Source organism: Herpailurus yagouaroundi, unplaced genomic scaffold (genome assembly GCF_014898765.1).
Source record: "Herpailurus yagouaroundi ecotype Mexico unplaced genomic scaffold, PumYag 139, whole genome shotgun sequence".
Classification (NCBI taxonomy): Eukaryota; Metazoa; Chordata; class Mammalia; order Carnivora; family Felidae; genus Herpailurus; species Herpailurus yagouaroundi.
This window is the reverse complement of record NW_024412394.1, coordinates 20,111,348-20,128,465: the sequence shown is the minus strand read 5'-3', so window position 1 is coordinate 20,128,465 and position 17,118 is coordinate 20,111,348. Positions and strand designations below refer to the sequence as shown.

At 37.0% G+C, this 17,118-nt stretch overlaps 1 protein-coding gene across 3 annotated transcripts in view; it reads right to left on the bottom strand.

Moving 5' to 3' along the window:
* The window catches only part of MLIP (muscular LMNA interacting protein), a 252,167-nt gene that overhangs the window by 62,643 nt on the left and 172,406 nt on the right, over positions 1 to 17,118 (bottom strand). For all 3 annotated transcript variants that reach the window (XM_040473782.1, XM_040473783.1, XM_040473785.1), the window contains exon 9: positions 10,028 to 10,072. In XM_040473782.1, the coding sequence (XP_040329716.1) occupies positions 10,028 to 10,072 (45 nt within the window). The remainder of the gene's footprint in view (positions 1 to 10,027; positions 10,073 to 17,118) is intronic.

Genomic DNA, 17,118 nt, shown 5'->3' with positions numbered 1-17,118 from the left:
TTCGAGCCCCGCGTCAGGCTCTGGGCTGATGGCTCAGAGCCTGGAGCCTGCTTCCGATTCTGTGTCTCCCTCTCTCTCTGCCCCTCCCCCGTTCATGCTTTGTCTCTCTCTGTCTCAAAAATAAATAAATGTTAAAAAAAAATTAAAAAAAAATACTAGCATTGTTGGATATTTATATTTGTTTCCAGCAAATCGACACAAATAACAGATGTTCACTTAAAGTATCTTCATATACAAAGGAAAGTTTTCATGCTTTGGAAAAGAAAACAATTTAGTTTTTAAAATTGTTTTCCAGTAAATAGGAGGCTAATATTGTTTCTTCAGCCTTGGTTCCTGAATTTCACTCTGTCTGGATTTGGTTTCCTTCTTACGGAAGTAAATGCTGTGGTCATTCTTTCAGACCTCATTGTCTTGACTTTGTCTGAAAATGTTTCTATTTTGTTCTTATTCTTCGACGAGAGTTCTGGACACATTATTTTTAATAGTTATTATCTCGCAGCATTTTGAAGACACTACCCCACTAGCTCTGGCGTCTGTCATAGCTGTCATTCTGAATGTCATAACTTTGGTGGATCATCTGTCTTCACATTTGGTTAGTGTTTAAGATGTTCCTCCATGACATTGCGCAACTTCACTATGATGTCTCTGAGGGTGGATTTCTTTTTATGTGTCTTTTTTGGGATTTGGTGTAGTCCTTCATTTGGAATATGCATATCCTTCAATTCTGGAAAATCTTCCATGAATACCTCTTCAAATATTGCTTTGCTTACATTATAGCTCATCTCTGTTTATGAAGTTTCTAATAAATATATATGTAGTCTGCTCAATCCATCCCCCATTTCTATAAAATTTCCTTTCATATTTTTTGTCCCTTTATGCTGCATTCTGAATCCTTTCTACATACAAGTTTATTTCTCTTCCATTGTATGGAAGAGAATTTCCATTTCTCTTCCATTGTATATTAACACATTCAACATGACAATTGAATTTTATGTTTTGATGGCTTTATTTTAACTTCTGGAAGTTTTACTTGGTTCTTTTTCAAGTAATTTTGATGGCATCAATAACTCCTTTTAACTCTTTTAGCGTTTTTACTATAGCAATTAATTCATTTCAGATTTACCTATAATTCCTTATTGCTAAATCTCCCGTTTCTTGTATCGGCTGACTCTCCCTCATGCCTCTCCTCCGTGATGTTCTTTAGCCATTTTATGGCTATTTATTTTTGATTTTGAACTCATTTTCAGTCAAGATAATGTTTGTGATGATTTCTATATGTACCTGAGACGTCCTGGACGGGGAAACCGTGCCTACAGTACATTTTATGTTTGTCTTGTGGGAACTCTAGGACTTTCACTGCTTTCCACTTTATTTCATCATCTCAATATTCCGAAACTTAAAGAGTGGTCGAACCTGAAATCTTCATGTTCCAGAAGTTTAGAACCATTTTCTCATTGATGGCTCTTTTACCAACTAAGAGTGTTGGATGAGATGGTGGAAGCATTTATACTTTTTTTTTTTATTATTCCATGCTTCATGGCCAAAGTGGACTTCTGGCATCCTGAATGTATACAAAGGATTCATTTACAAGTTTTAGACTTACTAAATACTGAAAGTTAAAATCTGAGCTCCTGGCTCCCAGCACATAGGTTCTGATGCACCTACATTCTGCTAGAGCTTTAGCTTCTTCTTAACACCCCCACTTGGAGTTACCATTCCATTTCTGGCATTCAAACATTTCTCTTTCTTTACTTTAGATTGGGTTACATAAACTTGTTTTTTTTTTTTTAATTTGAGAGAGAGAGAGATTGAGAGTATGAGTTGGGGAGAGGGGAAGAGGGAGGGAGAGAGAGAATCTTAAGCAGGTTCCACACTGAGCACAGACCCCACTGTGGGGATCAATCCCATGACCCTGGGATCATGACTTGAGCCAAAATCAAGAGTTAGATGTTCAACAGACTCAGCCACCCAGGCACTCCACGTAAACATTTTTAATAATTACATTTTATCAAGCATTTCAGCACTTAAATGGGAGGCTGAGCTTCCACATCAACAGCCTTCAACTTTGACAGGAAACAGTCAACAGACAAATGCTTAATTACAAGTATACTTGGCTGAAATATGATAAAGTTGTGTTCCTAAGATATTTACATTCTTGTTGAAATTGCAAATGTTTTCAAGGTTTGTTAGAAGTGTGTCAATACTGTTTTTACTCTCTGAGATATGAATGATAACAGCAAACTGAGAGCTTAGTGATTCTTATGGTATTGCCAAGTATATAGAAGTATGAATCACCAAACATACTCACAAGGCACCTGCAGCCCTTCTCACCCTGTGCCCAGCATTGTTTGTTTTCTGCTTTTTCATTCATGCCTTTCTTCACAAGGACTATCATTGTTTGCTGTCATACATGGTTGGTCTATGGCAGCAGGGTATCTTGGCTAAATGTTTCCCATCTCTAATTGCTGGTGACCAGGCAAGTGTACACGGAGGTTTATGGCTATTCTGTGCTGCAGAAAACTGCATTTTAGAATGCCCATCAAATTCAGTTCACCTGGGAATTTGCTTTTAACCTCACGATGCAATATAAGTAATAATTATTTCCTCTAAAGTCTTACTGTTTCCCTATAGCTAATTTTTCATTATTGCAATAATGAAAGAATAATCTATGGATCCCCTAAGTTAAATTAATAGCTCCTGTGAAATATGCTAAATTGAATGTGGGTATCTTGACTAAAGCACAACACAGCTAAATTTTCATCTCGATAAATATAGGAAAGAAGAGGTTACACGTTAAAAACAAAATATTTGTACAATTTAACTACATTCCTAACATTTAGTAGTATGTGGTGCTAAATAGTACCAAGTGATCAGAGGGAAAAAATAAAATGCTCAAGAAAAACATTAATTAAATTAGGGGAAAACCCAAATATCTTTGTATTCAGTCTCCATAAGTCCCTCAAATTCCATCATTAGGAATTACAATGTTATAATAAGATGCTTTAGGCATCCCCATTCCATTTTTATTTTATCTAATATAATGGGTTTCACATCACTTTTATGAGAAACTATTCCTAGAGAAAGGATAGAATTAAATGTGAACCTCAGGGTGGAGTAAATACTTATAAAGCCACTAGAGATCCTTTATCCAAGAAAAAGAATATTGGCTTATGGGTTTAAAGAGTATCACCAGATTCTTTCAACCAACCTAACCATGTCAAGCCCTTTGAGAAGCCTTGCTTTGTTTTCCTAATACAGGTTAGCAGTGTTTATTCAATGCTGCATCAATAACTATGTTATTAATACTGTAGCAAATATTTTCCAAAAAGTGAGGAAAGATTGTCTGGTGAGCTGAGATTAGAGCAGTGAAAGGTGGGAGAAAGCAGCTCTATCCGGACCACTGTTCACAGGTTGGCTAAATGAAGGTAGAGAAGCAACTTGATGTACCTACAACTAAACTAGAAATTGTATTGGAACAACACTAAAGATTTTAGTTATTCATGTCTATCCACATTAATACTAACTGTGAGGAACTACGATACTGTGGAAGGTAAGAATGGCTGTTGTGCGAAATAAAATCCTATAATCTATTCTATGGCCTCTAACATCATTTTAACCATAAAAGGAAAGGAAAGTATAAGAAAGGAGGATCCATGTTAACCAATGTATCGTCATCTTAAAAACTGTGAAACCAACAGTCAAAAAAATGTGAAAGTCAAAATTTCTTACCTCAAAGAAAATGTATTAAAGAGTTAGATTACAAGGAAAGCAAAAGAGTTAGACAAAGAAAAGAAAGGAGAATTTGAAGTCCACTGAAAAATAAATTCCTACAGAAGGCCACCACTGTGCCAAGCCAACTTTGGAGAAACCATTTTGCTTTTCCAAAGACTTGATATCAAGGCCCAGTAAGTACAATGAAGCTCCTTTGTCAGTGTCTAGATTGCTTTTGCTTGCAATGTGCAGCTTTTCCCCATTCATGACACATGTCCTTTTGGCTGGTATCACACCAGCTCTCTCCCCGGGGTCTGGAACAAGATCAAGTGGTTCCAGTTGCCTTTGCCTTCTGCACTCTAAACTTCCACTTTTGGCTTGTTGGGTTTTTTTGTTTGTTTGTTTCTTTTCCCCCCCTTTCAGCAGCCACATCCCTCTCACCTGAATATAACAACCAGTTCAATATCACTAAAATGTCTTTCTTCTACCTTTTCTCTGTTGACTAATTAACCCGTATTTCCTTTTCTCATGGCTCAAAGAACTGTAATTAGTGATAATGTGTTAACCTAAATACTTCTCCCAGGCAAGACTACTCTACACATGGGCAGTAGGACAAATTGTAAAATATTAACGGAGCACTTAATAATCACTGAATACTGAGATTGGTATTGAGGAAATATAAAATGATAAAATACTGTCTTTCCCTTCACCTAGCGAGTGTTCCTATTATTTGTACATAAGTCGCGATGGACACAAAAGAATGAATCCAGTGGTATGCATGTTAGCCACCAAGCCCCTAGACATACATTATGAGGCATCATATCTTTCTTGCTTCACATTATTTATTCTAACTATCTATAGACATTACCCTGTATGACTATCTCATTAGAAACCATTTTATAAGTTAGCAATACATTCCTAAAAGACCTACATACAAAAAGTAGATTTGAAAGTGTTTAGGGGCGCCTGGGTGGCGCAGTCGGTTGAGCGTCCGACTTCAGCCAGGTCACGATCTTGCGGTCCATGAGTTCGAGCCCCGCGTCAGGCTCTGGGCTGATGGCTCAGAGCCTGGAGCCTGTTTCCGATTCTGTGTCTCCCTCTCTCTCTGCCCCTCCCACGTTCATGCTCTGTCTCTCTCTGTCCCAAAAAAAAACAAATAAACGTTGAAAAAAAAATTAAAAAAAAAGTGTTTAAAAAGTTTGAGTCTTTATGCTAAGGAATGATAATTCCAGCTTATCGTGAACATAATCAGTAGGCAGGATAAGTGGGCATAGTGACCAGTGACAGACACTGTTTATATGTGCAAATGAGGAGATAAAAGGTCACATCAAGGGGAAGTTTGGCTGAAATATGGCACCTTTGTGTTTGGTAAAGTCTAAAATGATGATGAGAAGGATGCAAGACATAAAGAGTGTCTCATTAAATCTTCTCTCTTCCTCCTCACTTACTAGAACCCAGATAATTATCTTTAATTCTTTCTTCATCCCTTTTCACATAAGCATACGTTAGAAATATTTCTGAACAAAAAAAAGAAGTAAATGAGAATAATCAGAAGAGTGGAATTTCTTGCTTGAAGTGTTCACAATTCTTCCTGTAACTCATCAAATCTTTGGTCACATCCTACGGAAGCAGATCTGGACTGAGGTCTGGATTGAAATGGGCTAGATTGAAGTCTCCTCTTACCTTAAGATCTGTGACTGCATTAAGCATGCAGCGCCTCTGGAACACTCCAGCATAGCGACATTTCCAAGTATAGCAACAAGGGGAGTATGTGAGCTGACTAAATTGGAGACTGTGACCTTTATTTGAATACCTGTATATATAGTGGGAATATTCTTAATAAAGTTTGACACATTTTTTAATATATTGTGATATTTTGAAAGCAATATGCTTCCATTGTTATGAATTTTTTCCGTCCCTCAGGCTCATTAAAATGGGGTCTTACCTGTTTACCATATAATATTCAATAGACCTATCTCTGTTAGTTTTCTGGCTCTTAAAAGTAACTCATGAAATGTAAAGAGTTGATAAAATAAGTTTTTATCTATAGATTTTGATTCCAACTAAGGGTTTTTTGATAAACTAGTAATAGGACTAATACTTGCCTTATTTTCTGAGTTTGCTCTTTATTAGGAAAGCATACTGTGACTTTGAATTACTTGAATGAAATAATTTGTACCAGTAGTAGTTAATGAAAAATAAATATTTACTAAGACAAATGTAATGCAAAAGCAAAAAGGACATTCCTCTTCAAAGGTGGTAAAGTGAGAACAGAATAAAACAGAAATTCAAATAGAAAATTCATTCTGTTACTTAAAGGGAAAGAAATTTTCTTAAAGTGTCATGAAAAACAGTACCTCTTAAACATTATCTGATAAACTATGAATTAATTTATATGAGAGTGATTTAAAACGTTAGAAATATAGTAAACATCATTTTAGATATTGTCACTAAATTTGAAAACATTCAAAGTTTACACTGAAGATTACTGAACATGAAGAAATAATTTCGACCCAGAATATAAATACTAATGGATAAAATATTTAAGGAAAACAAACTATTCCCATATTCTCTGTACTTCTCACACAAGTATTTTTTTAATGTTTTCAATCTTTATTTATTATTGACAAGGCATGAGCAGGGGAAGAACAGAGAGAGTGTGAGACACAGACTCTGAAGCAGGGTCCAGGCTCCGAGCTGTCAGCACAGAGCCTGACGCGGGGCTCAAAGTCATGAACAATGAGATCATGACCTGAAGCAAAGTTGGATGCTCAACTGACTGAGCCATCCAGGGGCCCCAATTCTCACACAAGTATTAATGGTAAGGGCTTTGACATGAGGGAGACCTGGGTAGGATTTTGCCTACTCTGACTTCTAAGACTTGGTTTCCTCCTTTACAATATGAGGATCTTGAAATAATAATACCCACCTCATAAGACTGGTATAAGGTTAAATGAAATACTTAAACTTCACTTGAAAGATAAGAGCTCAAACCAATTGAAAGTAATATTAATAACAAATTAAGATAATCAATCTTGCAATTGACCTGTGGAGATCACTGTGACTTGACATGTTGTTAACCTAGTTTAAATTCTACTACACTTAAGAAAAGTTCAATTAAATTACTTTAAAATAACTTGCAATTCAAGTACACCATGAATTGAAGAAAGCTTTGACTAATTAGACTGAATTGATGGTGATTTTCCTGCATCTGTCTCATCCTAGAAAACAGACTATGTGAAATGTAACAATATGTACAATAAAGAATAAGAAGAGGAAACTAACTGATTTGCATTTTGGTTTCTCCTTCTTCTTCTTTTTTTCTCCCCATGGAGAAAAGGCACCTTTTCACCAAAAGCCCCAGAAAGAGGAATTAGTCATACAAATTCTCGTTATTTAATAAAGCCATTATAATCTTCCCAGGAAAACTGGAAATCCAATAGATATATGAATACATTGAAAACTAGTAACTTTGTAAGTCTGCTTTCACATCAGTCAGTTCTATGGCCAGCTCTTCTCTAATTTCTACAAGAAAGTATCTTGCTCATTTACTATTGTAAGTGTTTACTATCTCCCCCATTATATGCTGCAGAAATGGGGATCTTGTTATTGGGTTGCTCCCTCACCCCAGTAACTTCTCAGTGAGTACTAGGACATAGTAGACACTCAGTAACTATTTGTTGAATCAATGAGCAAAAGCTCATTGAATAATAGAGCTGAACAATTCTGACTATATTTTCTACTAGTTATGAATCATAGATTGTATACTATACTTTTAGAGAGCCCCCAGAGGTCAGAATTTTGAGCAGTCTGTGCTAATCGACTTGAGAATACCCTGAAACGTCACAAAACTTTGTTTCTTGGCTTGAATTTAAGTCTTCTCTTTTTTTTCCTCTGTGGTGCAGGAGTTGGTAAACTATGTGATCTCTGTTTTTGAACCTAATCTAAGAATTTCTACGAAGTCAATGACACACCAAGTCCCAGCAGCTACATACTGTGAAGATGTCTAGTTTCTTCAAAGTGTGAAGAGAGACCATGAGATACTGTGAAAAGACCTCTCAGATTTGCTTTTGAGCTTCCACGGGAGAGAAAGAGAAATATATAGGAAAAGATTAATTAATTAATTAATTAATTAAGTCAAATCTTTTCAAGTCACACTTAAGGTGAGGCATCTTGCAGCTCAGCAAATACGAATATTAGAATTTCTAGAAGAAAGAACATATAAAATCAGAACATACTGTATTTAAAATTGTTCACCTAAGACCAACAACACTTAGAGCTGAAATTTCATTTTTTTCTCCTCAAAATAAACGTATCAGACATCACTTAGTAAATGTAATAACTTCAGCCAAATATTCACAAGTGTGACTTCCTTATGCCTTGGTACCAAAAAAACTGGGTTTTACATTCCATTGTAAAATTATCCTTTATCATCTTCCAAAAGAGACAGACATATTTGAGGTGTCACAAAGAACAATTCAAATGTCACATTGTAATAGAAAGCAAAAAACAAAGCTTATCACTCAAGAAACCAAATTTAATCAAAGCCAAAAATCTTATCTGAATCAGAGTTCATATTTGCTCTAGTCTACACTCAATCTATTTGATGACTCAGTGTTAACTTTCAGTGACTCAGATGCTCTCACAAAGTTTGGGGCAAATGTTAACCTATTTTAATTAAGTTTGATAACTGATTGAAGAATAATTTGAAATAAACTCTAACTATGGAGATTGAAGCAGCCCCTCCAACTTTGATTCCAACTGCTATCAAATTAACCACCCCTGGGGAGGGGTGAGAGGAAGTATCAGCCCCTTACCACCTTACTGTAAATGAGTCTCAATCAGAGGCACTTTGGTGACAGATAGGAATAGGTGAGAAAGGAAGATGAGAGAGTAAAACATTTCAGCTATTTTTTCTTAGGTCTGGCTCTTGTAGCATGCGTGAGTCACAAAAAGTATTGAAACATCTTTAGAGAACTTTCTTTTCTTGCACCCAACTTTAGACTCAAGGAAGTCTGCTAAATCATGGTGCTTCTACTCTTCCCAAGATAGGGAGGAAGAAGAGAAAGGGGGAGGCATAGATGCAGAGGAAATCAAAGGAAGATAAGAGGAAAAAAGGGAAGAACTATTACTTATTCCTGCATGTCAGAACCACATTAAGGGCTTTTCATATACTAACCAATATAAATTGTACATCAGGCAATTATTAGTTTCCCAATTTTATAGATGAAAAAACTAAGGTATAGAAGTTAAGTGACTTTCTAGGATCAGACAGTTAGCAAACAGCCATGCTGTGATTTAAACTTGGTTACAGCCTACCAAATGTCTCTACTCTTATGTTACTCCAAATGGCTTCCAATAAAAACAAAACATAAGAATGAAAATACTCTAAGCAGTGTTCCTATCCATACCTTCTATATGTCATTTCCTGAGTAGGATAAAATTCAGTGATTTCATCCAACTTATTATTTTCCTTAGGGAGACCCAAATAAAGACAGAAATACATAAATTGGAAAGAAGATATATCACATAATATATAATAAATATTCATTCTTTGATGATGGTGATGATGATGATGGTGATGAAAAAAGCATAGTAGAAAATATAAGGCATAACCTAAAAGAAAACATTTACTGGTTTTTTATTTAACTAAAAACTAAACACTTGCTTAGGAGACAATCTTGTTTCTGTTGAATATAGTTGATCAGAATTAGAAGTGGGCCACATGGTGGATCATGAGGTGAATAAAGAGTAGGAATGAAGTGAGGCTACATCTGTATTCCTAAGACATTCAGAGACAGCTCCATATAATTGATCAAGTATGTGAGGCTGTATCTACCCATCTATTAGTCAATTTTTGCTCATAAGTAGAAATTAGTTTATTTGACAATAATTTAAATGCAAGAAAGCAACAAATGAGTCAAAACCAACAAAACTGGCAATCCCATTGGAAATAGACAAATCTTAATGTTTCGAGTATATGTGCTGGCTCATTTATAATAAGCACAATAAACCATTACAAAAATGATAATGTCGTCTAAGCTTCGATAATTAGAAAGACAGCAAGCAGGTGTTGGAGTTCTGCTTTATTTAGCCAAGCTAATCAAACTAGACCTCACTTAAGATGGAATTTATTCAATAAACTTACCTGACATAACCTGATTTTCCACATCTGGACCGATCACACCATCCTATCCCTTTCCACTTATGAAAAAATCAACTAATTCAATTTTAATGACCATATAATTGAGTTCCCTTCAAAGCATACACATGTACCCATTAAAAAAACAGGATGTATCATTATGAAGGGACTTACATATTTGGTTTCTCGACCAGCTGCTCTCGGAAGAGTTGTAGGCATCTGTAAAAAAATAAAAATAAGTATACTACTGAAGTAACCACAAAAATACTAAAAGTAATTCAACTTCTGGGATAAGCGTTCACCTTTTGTTGCTATTAAGACTTTCTAAACATTCTTGTCTCTTTTCTATACAAAAGCCTTGTCCCTTTGAAAATTATTTTATTAAACTATGTCACTTCATTATTCTTTTTATTGCCATTATCTACCAGCTTGCTGGTAAATTTTGCCTTATTTATTGATTACATCCATTCATGGATCATAATGGACCCTCATGTGACTTTTGCCATTTTCAAAATGTACACGGAAGTCTCTACCCCTCTCACTTATTTTGAGCTTCCCAACTCCAAATGTATTCTCATCCATTCCATTTCACTCATCCACTCTCAAAGCCATTCCTAGACTTTGCCTTCACAAATAAAATGGGAAATCTGTGAAATTTCAATTTTTAGCATTCTACCCTGAGAACTCTAGCTCCTATTCACCATCTTCACTTCTCAAATGTCCCCAGTGCAACGTCCCTCATTGAGACTTCGAAATTAATGAGCTTTACCAGTTCCATTGTGGTGTTATTACCTCTTAGTTTACATATATTTCATATTCTCAGTTGTTTTAACACCTTAATTTCTCTTGCCTCTCTCTCTCTTTGTGACAAACTCACCTTTAATAGAAAACAAAAGAAAAGAAAACAACAACCCTGGATAGACTTTATCATCCATTTTCTCTAAACTTGAGAAGAAAACATTCCTGAGGAAACTCTCTCAACCAAGCTAATTGATTTCATTATAAATTAATGGTCATTAGCCTTAAGTGAGCATTTAATTCTGCCTAGTGAGCCCATAATTTTTCTCTTGTAGGCCCACTTTCCCACTTTTTGACATGAGATGGCCTATTTGATTCATTCATCTCCTTAGTAAATACTTACTGTATATCTACTGTGTGCCAGGAACTATTCTACACCCTGTATCTTATCAGTAAACAAAATAGACAAAGATGCCCTATGCTTGGTAAGCTTACATTCTAGCAGGAGAGAAGACAACCAGTATAATAATAAATAAGTAAATTGTACCATATGTTAGAAAAAAATCATACCGCATATTACATTGTATGTTATACAACAACAAAAGAATAGAAATAATTTGAAGCCTCAGGTAATATATTCTTCCAGAGAAAATCTTCTTTGTTTCTGCCAAATATCTTACTTCTTTTAGACAACCCAGATACGAAGAAGGTCAAGAGTGCTGAGGGTTTACAATTTCAAATAGGAGGGTCAGTCTAGAGAAGGTGACATTTGGGCTAAGATTTGAAGGAACTGAGGGAGCTGGAGATGTGAACATCTAAACAAAGAGCATTTCAACTAGATGGAGCAAATTAAAAGTTCTCAAAGATAATTTCCACATCTGAGAATGGTGGCTCAAGAACTCAAAGCAATCCTTCCAAAACGGACAAAAGATGGGTAAAATATTTAAAACAATATTGACATATTATTTATTAAAAATGTCAATGAGCTAACAAGAGAATAAAGAATGTGGGGGCAAGATAAGGAGAAGATGGAAATCCAAAGACAGGACTCAAGTATTTGAGACCAGCTTTTGACCTAGAGATGTTTGACAATAACGATGAGTTGCTCGAGAAGCTGATCCAAACTTTTGACAATTTCAGAGATGTAGGGAGATAAAAGTCAGAATCCATGACCCACCAAAATTAGATTGAGCCCCAGGAGTAAGACTGATCTAGAAGACCTCATATAGTCTTCAGTTTGGCCTCAAACCATTGACAACTGTTTATAAAAAATTAACCCAAAACTTTAAATTAAGTTATCCTTCTTTGCTAATGCTCCTGGTGTCTGATAGAAGCAAAGAAAAGACTATCCATAGTAAGATAATATCATATTAGCCCTCAAATAATTTATTTAAATAAACTTCCAAGTAGCATATCCAACACACAATCGGATTCAGATACACAAACAGGTAAGACAATGTGAGAATGGGCAGAAGTAAAGAACAACCAAAAAACACCCACAGAGAATCCAGAAATTTTTTTCTTTGAGCCAGACAAAAACAACCATACTTAATCATGCTTCCTTTGAGATAAAAGTTAAGCTTGCGAATGTTTACAAGGAACTAAAAACTATAAAAAGTGACACAACTGATTTGAAGAAAGAACAAAATGTGCCAAGGCAGGAGCATGCCTGGCACATTCGAGGCCACGGCAAGGAATCATGCAGGGCTGGGGTGTTGTGAGGAAAGCAGGAGAGCAGGGGAGGGGCTGATGGAAGGTTCCAGAGACTGGAGCATAGAGGCCCTTCCAAGAACTTGTAAGGACTCTGGTTTATAGCTACAGGAAATGTGTAGGTACTGCTGGTTTTAAGCCGAGGGGAGCCATAATCTGACTTATGCTTTAAAAGGATCTCACTCTTTGATGTGTTCAAAATGAATTATAGTGAGGCAAGGGTCGAAGGGGAAAAAATATTGCACTATCCAGCAAAACATGACGATGGCTCAGCAGTACAGAAGTTATGAAATAATCATATTCTACATGTATTTTTAATCGATGGCAACAAGGTTTCTAATAGAGATGTAGAATATGAGAGAAAGAGAAAATTAGAACTTGACACCAAAGTTTCTGGCCTTGAGCAAATGAAAGATGAGAAGTCTATAGATAGACATGGGTAGGCAGGATATGGAATAGTTGTGTTTTTTTATGTTTGTTTGTTTTTTTGTTTATAGAGAGAGAGAGAGAATACAAGCAGAGGAGAGAGAGAGAATCTGAAACAGGCTCCAGGCTCTGAGATGTCAGCACAGAGCCTGACACGGGCTCGAACCCACGAACTGTGACATCATGACCTGAACCGAAGTCAGACGCTTTACTGACGGAGCCACCCAGGCGCCCCTGGAATAGTTTTTGTGGGAAGAAATCTAGACTAAATTTTTCAGATATTGATTAGAAATCTAAATGAAAATGGACAGTGGGTATTTGGGAGCTGGAGTTTGGGAGATAATCCTGGACTTGAGATATAAAGTTGAGAGTTCTCAGCATACAGTTGATCTTCAGAACACCAAAGGAGTAAATGTAGAGAGGAAGGAGAAGCCCAAAGATAGAGTCCTGGAGCACTCCAACATTAATAGTTTGGGGAAGAAGAGGAAGAATCTTCAAAGGAGCTTAAGAAATAATACTGATGAGTGAGGTAGGACAAAAGCTGAGAGAGCAGGGTGTCCTAGAAGGCACTAGAGGAATGTGTGCCAAAGAGGAGGGAGTATCACCTGTCTCATTTTCTGTGGGTATGACAGCCTGACCAGGGCTGAGTTTATAGTAATGGGAACCTGGGGAAAGTAGTTTGGGTAGCACAGTAGGGGCAAAGCCTGAATGGAAGGGACTTATGAGGGAATGAGAGAAGAATCGAAAGCAGAACACATAATGGTTTTCAACTTTTCCTTTTTCAAGCTCTTCCCCATCATATGGTTGCTTTTTAATCTCAGTTAATAATCTTAAACCTTTCTTCACTGAAAACTATTAGTTATCAAGTAACTAAAAATATGAGTTGCAAAATTCTTCATTTTGCCCTCAGCCACCTACAAACATGCTTTGCACCTCTATCTGACATGTCCTCTGTTTTCTGTCCTATTACAATAGTAGATATTCCCAGCTTTTTTTTTTGAAGTTTATTTATTTTTTTTTTATTCAGAGAGAGAGAAAGAAAGCAAGCAGGGGAGGGGCAGAGAGAAAGGGAGATAGAATCCCAAGCAGGCTCAGCACTGTCAGCCCAGAGCCTGATGTGGCGCCTAACTCACTCACGAACCATGAGATAATGACTTGAGGTGAAATCAAGAATGGGACGCTTAACCTACAGGGCCACCCAGGTGCCCCTCCAGCTTTTTATCAAAGGACATTTATTTTAATCAGGCTGTAAGTTCCATGTCCTTCTGAGGACTTTTCATCCTTCAGGGTCTCCCTTTCTTTTGCATAATCAGCACCTCCCTCTAGTGCATCTACCCCACTAGCAAGCCAACTTGCTCTTGCCATTTTCAGCTTTAAAAAGCAAACCAAAAGTTCTTCTTTGGCCCATTCCCCACCCTCCCAGACCCAATCTCCTTCCCCCTTTCACAGCCCAACCTTTCAAACTGGTTGTTTTTGTCTGTGTGTTTGTTTTACATGCTGTGTCTCTGCCTTCTCACTTCACAACACTTTCCAACATCAGGGATGAGGAGAGCAGGGGGGTAATGTGAGGGATCCAAATGTGAGGGTGGTGAAAAGAAGTATCTGTGAGAACAATGTCAAGGTGGTCCTTCAGCTTGGCTGGGGAGAAGGGGACAGTTAAGCATAGGTTTGGTCAACTCCTGATGCTTTTCTCAGGGAAGACAATGGGAACAGCTATTTGAAGGAGAGTCTGGAAGGTACAGGGCGGGGGGGGGAGGGGGGGACAAAGTTGAGGGATACTGTGACCAGGGTGGTGGGAGCGCGGTGTGGGAGAAATGGTTGACATCAGATATTTTTTACAGCCTGAGACTCATGTTCCTTCTGTTCTTCATAGAACATAAACAAAAGACAAAACTCAGCAGGACTGGTAAATCCTAGGCACCAAGCTTTAGTATCTGGCATCTCAGGCACCAGGCATATTTGCAGCCAAGGTAGCTTACATGCTCAGAGAACTTTGAGTCCCCATGGAAAAACAGTAAGACATCTGAAAAATGGAAATACTGCAGGACAAAACAATGGTTCAGTCATTCCTCTCCTAGGTTTTTACCCAAGAGAAATGAAAGCACACGTGTGTACAAAACCTTGTTGATAAGTGTTCTTAGCAGCTCTATTCATAATAGAACCTAAGTAGAAACATCCCAGTTGTCCATCACTGGTGAATAGTTAACACATGGTACAACCATACAATGGAATACCACTCAGCAGTGGAGTACAAATGAACTATTGATACATGCAAAAACATGGATGAATCTCAGCTGCCTTGTCAAAAGACTACATGCTGTATGATTCTATTCATATGACATTCTTGCAAAGGCAAAAGTATAGAAACAGAGAAAACATCAGGAGTTGTACAGAACCTGGGTTAGAGGGAGGGATGTACTATAAAGAAGCACAAGAGAACTTTTACGTTTGATGGAAGTGTTTTGTACCTCAGACGTGGTAGTGGTTGCACAACTGTATTATGCTTTGTGAAAATGCATAGAACTATACACTGAAAGGGTAAATTTAACAGTGGGTAAACTACACCTCAATAAACATGACTTTTAAAAAAAAATAATGTTTATTTATTTTTGAGAGAGACAGAGCATGAGCAGGGGAGGGGTAGAGAAAGAGGGAGACACAGAATCTGAAACAGGCCCCAGGCTCTGAGCTGTCAGCACAGAGCCAAATATAGGGCTTAACTCTGGAACGTTGAGATCATGACCTAGGCCAAAGTCAGATGCTTAACTGACTGAGCCACCCAGGTGCCCCTAAAGATGACTTTAAAAAGGAAAACTATAGGGGCACCTGGGTGGCTCAGTTGGTTAAACGTCTGACTCTTGGTTTTGACTCAGGTCATGATCTCAGAGTTTATGAGTTTGAGCCCTACATTGGGCTCCATGCTGACAGTGTGAAGCCTGCTTGGGATTCTCTCTCTCCCTCTCTCTCTCTGCCCCTCCCTGACTTGTGTGCTCTGCCTCTCTCTCAAAATAAATAAATAAACTTAAAAAAAAAAAAAGGAGAACTATATCCAACATAATAACACAGGGATTAAAGGACAGAAGAGACACTGAACAAATTCTAGAACTGAAATATCACATCAAGGAATCCCCTTGAAGGAATTAGGAAACAATAAATAGAAAAAATATATATAAAGATTCAGACTTAAAGAATACAGAAGCAAAAGTGACAAAATCACTTTATGAGTCCCAGGAGGAAGAAACATTTGAAAAATTAGTGACTAAAATTTATCCTGAATCTGAGGAGCAGAAAAGGTTGAAGACTTCAAAGGAGAAGTCACAGAGAGTACCAATCCAGATAAACAAGAGAAAAAATGCATACTTGCATTATAGGAAAAATCAGTAACATTATAGATAAAGACAAAATTCTATAAACCAAGAAACAGACTCTTAATTCCAGAGAACACACTGATGGTTACCAGAGGGGAAGGGAGTGGGGGAATGGGTTCAATAGGTGATGGGGATTCAGGAGGGCACCTGTCATGATGACCACTGAGTAATGTATAGAACTACATTGTATACATATTCGGATTCTGTATCTCCCTCTGTCTCTGTTCCTCTCCTGTTTGCACTCTGTCTCTTTCTGTCAAAAATAAAGATTAAAAAAAATTAAAAATGGAGCACATGAGTGGCTCAGTCGGTTGGGTGTCCAACTTCAGCTCAGGTCATGAGCTCACTGTTGCCGAGTTTGAGCCCTGCTTTGGGATCTGTGCTGACATCTCTGAGCCTGGAGCCTGCTTTGGATTCTGTGTCTCCCTCTCTCTCTGTTCCTCCCCAGCTTGCACTCTGTCTCTCTCTTTCTCTGTCAAAAATAAATAAAGGTAACAAAAATTAAAAAAAAAAAACCTACAATGTTTACCTAAAACTAGCATAACACTGTATGTTAACTATAATGGAATTAAAATAAAAAACTTAAGAGGTCAGAACTGGATAGCCAAAAAAAAAAAAAAAAAAAAAATCTAAAAGATTACAGAGCCCCTCTGTAAGCCACCACTCTGTAACAGAGGAGTAAACATCATCCTGGAAAAATACTTTACAAATACGTTGTTGAAGAAAAAGAACCAAGGGAAAAAAAGTGCTGAAGAGATGGGACCTATACTTGTCTGTTCAACAGAACTATAATTTAAATGAAAGAGCAAAATAAAGATATTCTCAAAAACATAGGCCATAGAATCAACACAAAAATACCTTGTTGTATATAATTTTCAGCAAGATTCTACCAAAGAAAAAATAAATAAATCTGGGAGAAAGCTATGCATGTGTGAGAAATCAGGATCTAAATAAAGACAAGATCAAGAAACAGAACCATAAAAATTCAGTTAAAAAAGTCAAAACAATACTAACAAATGATGT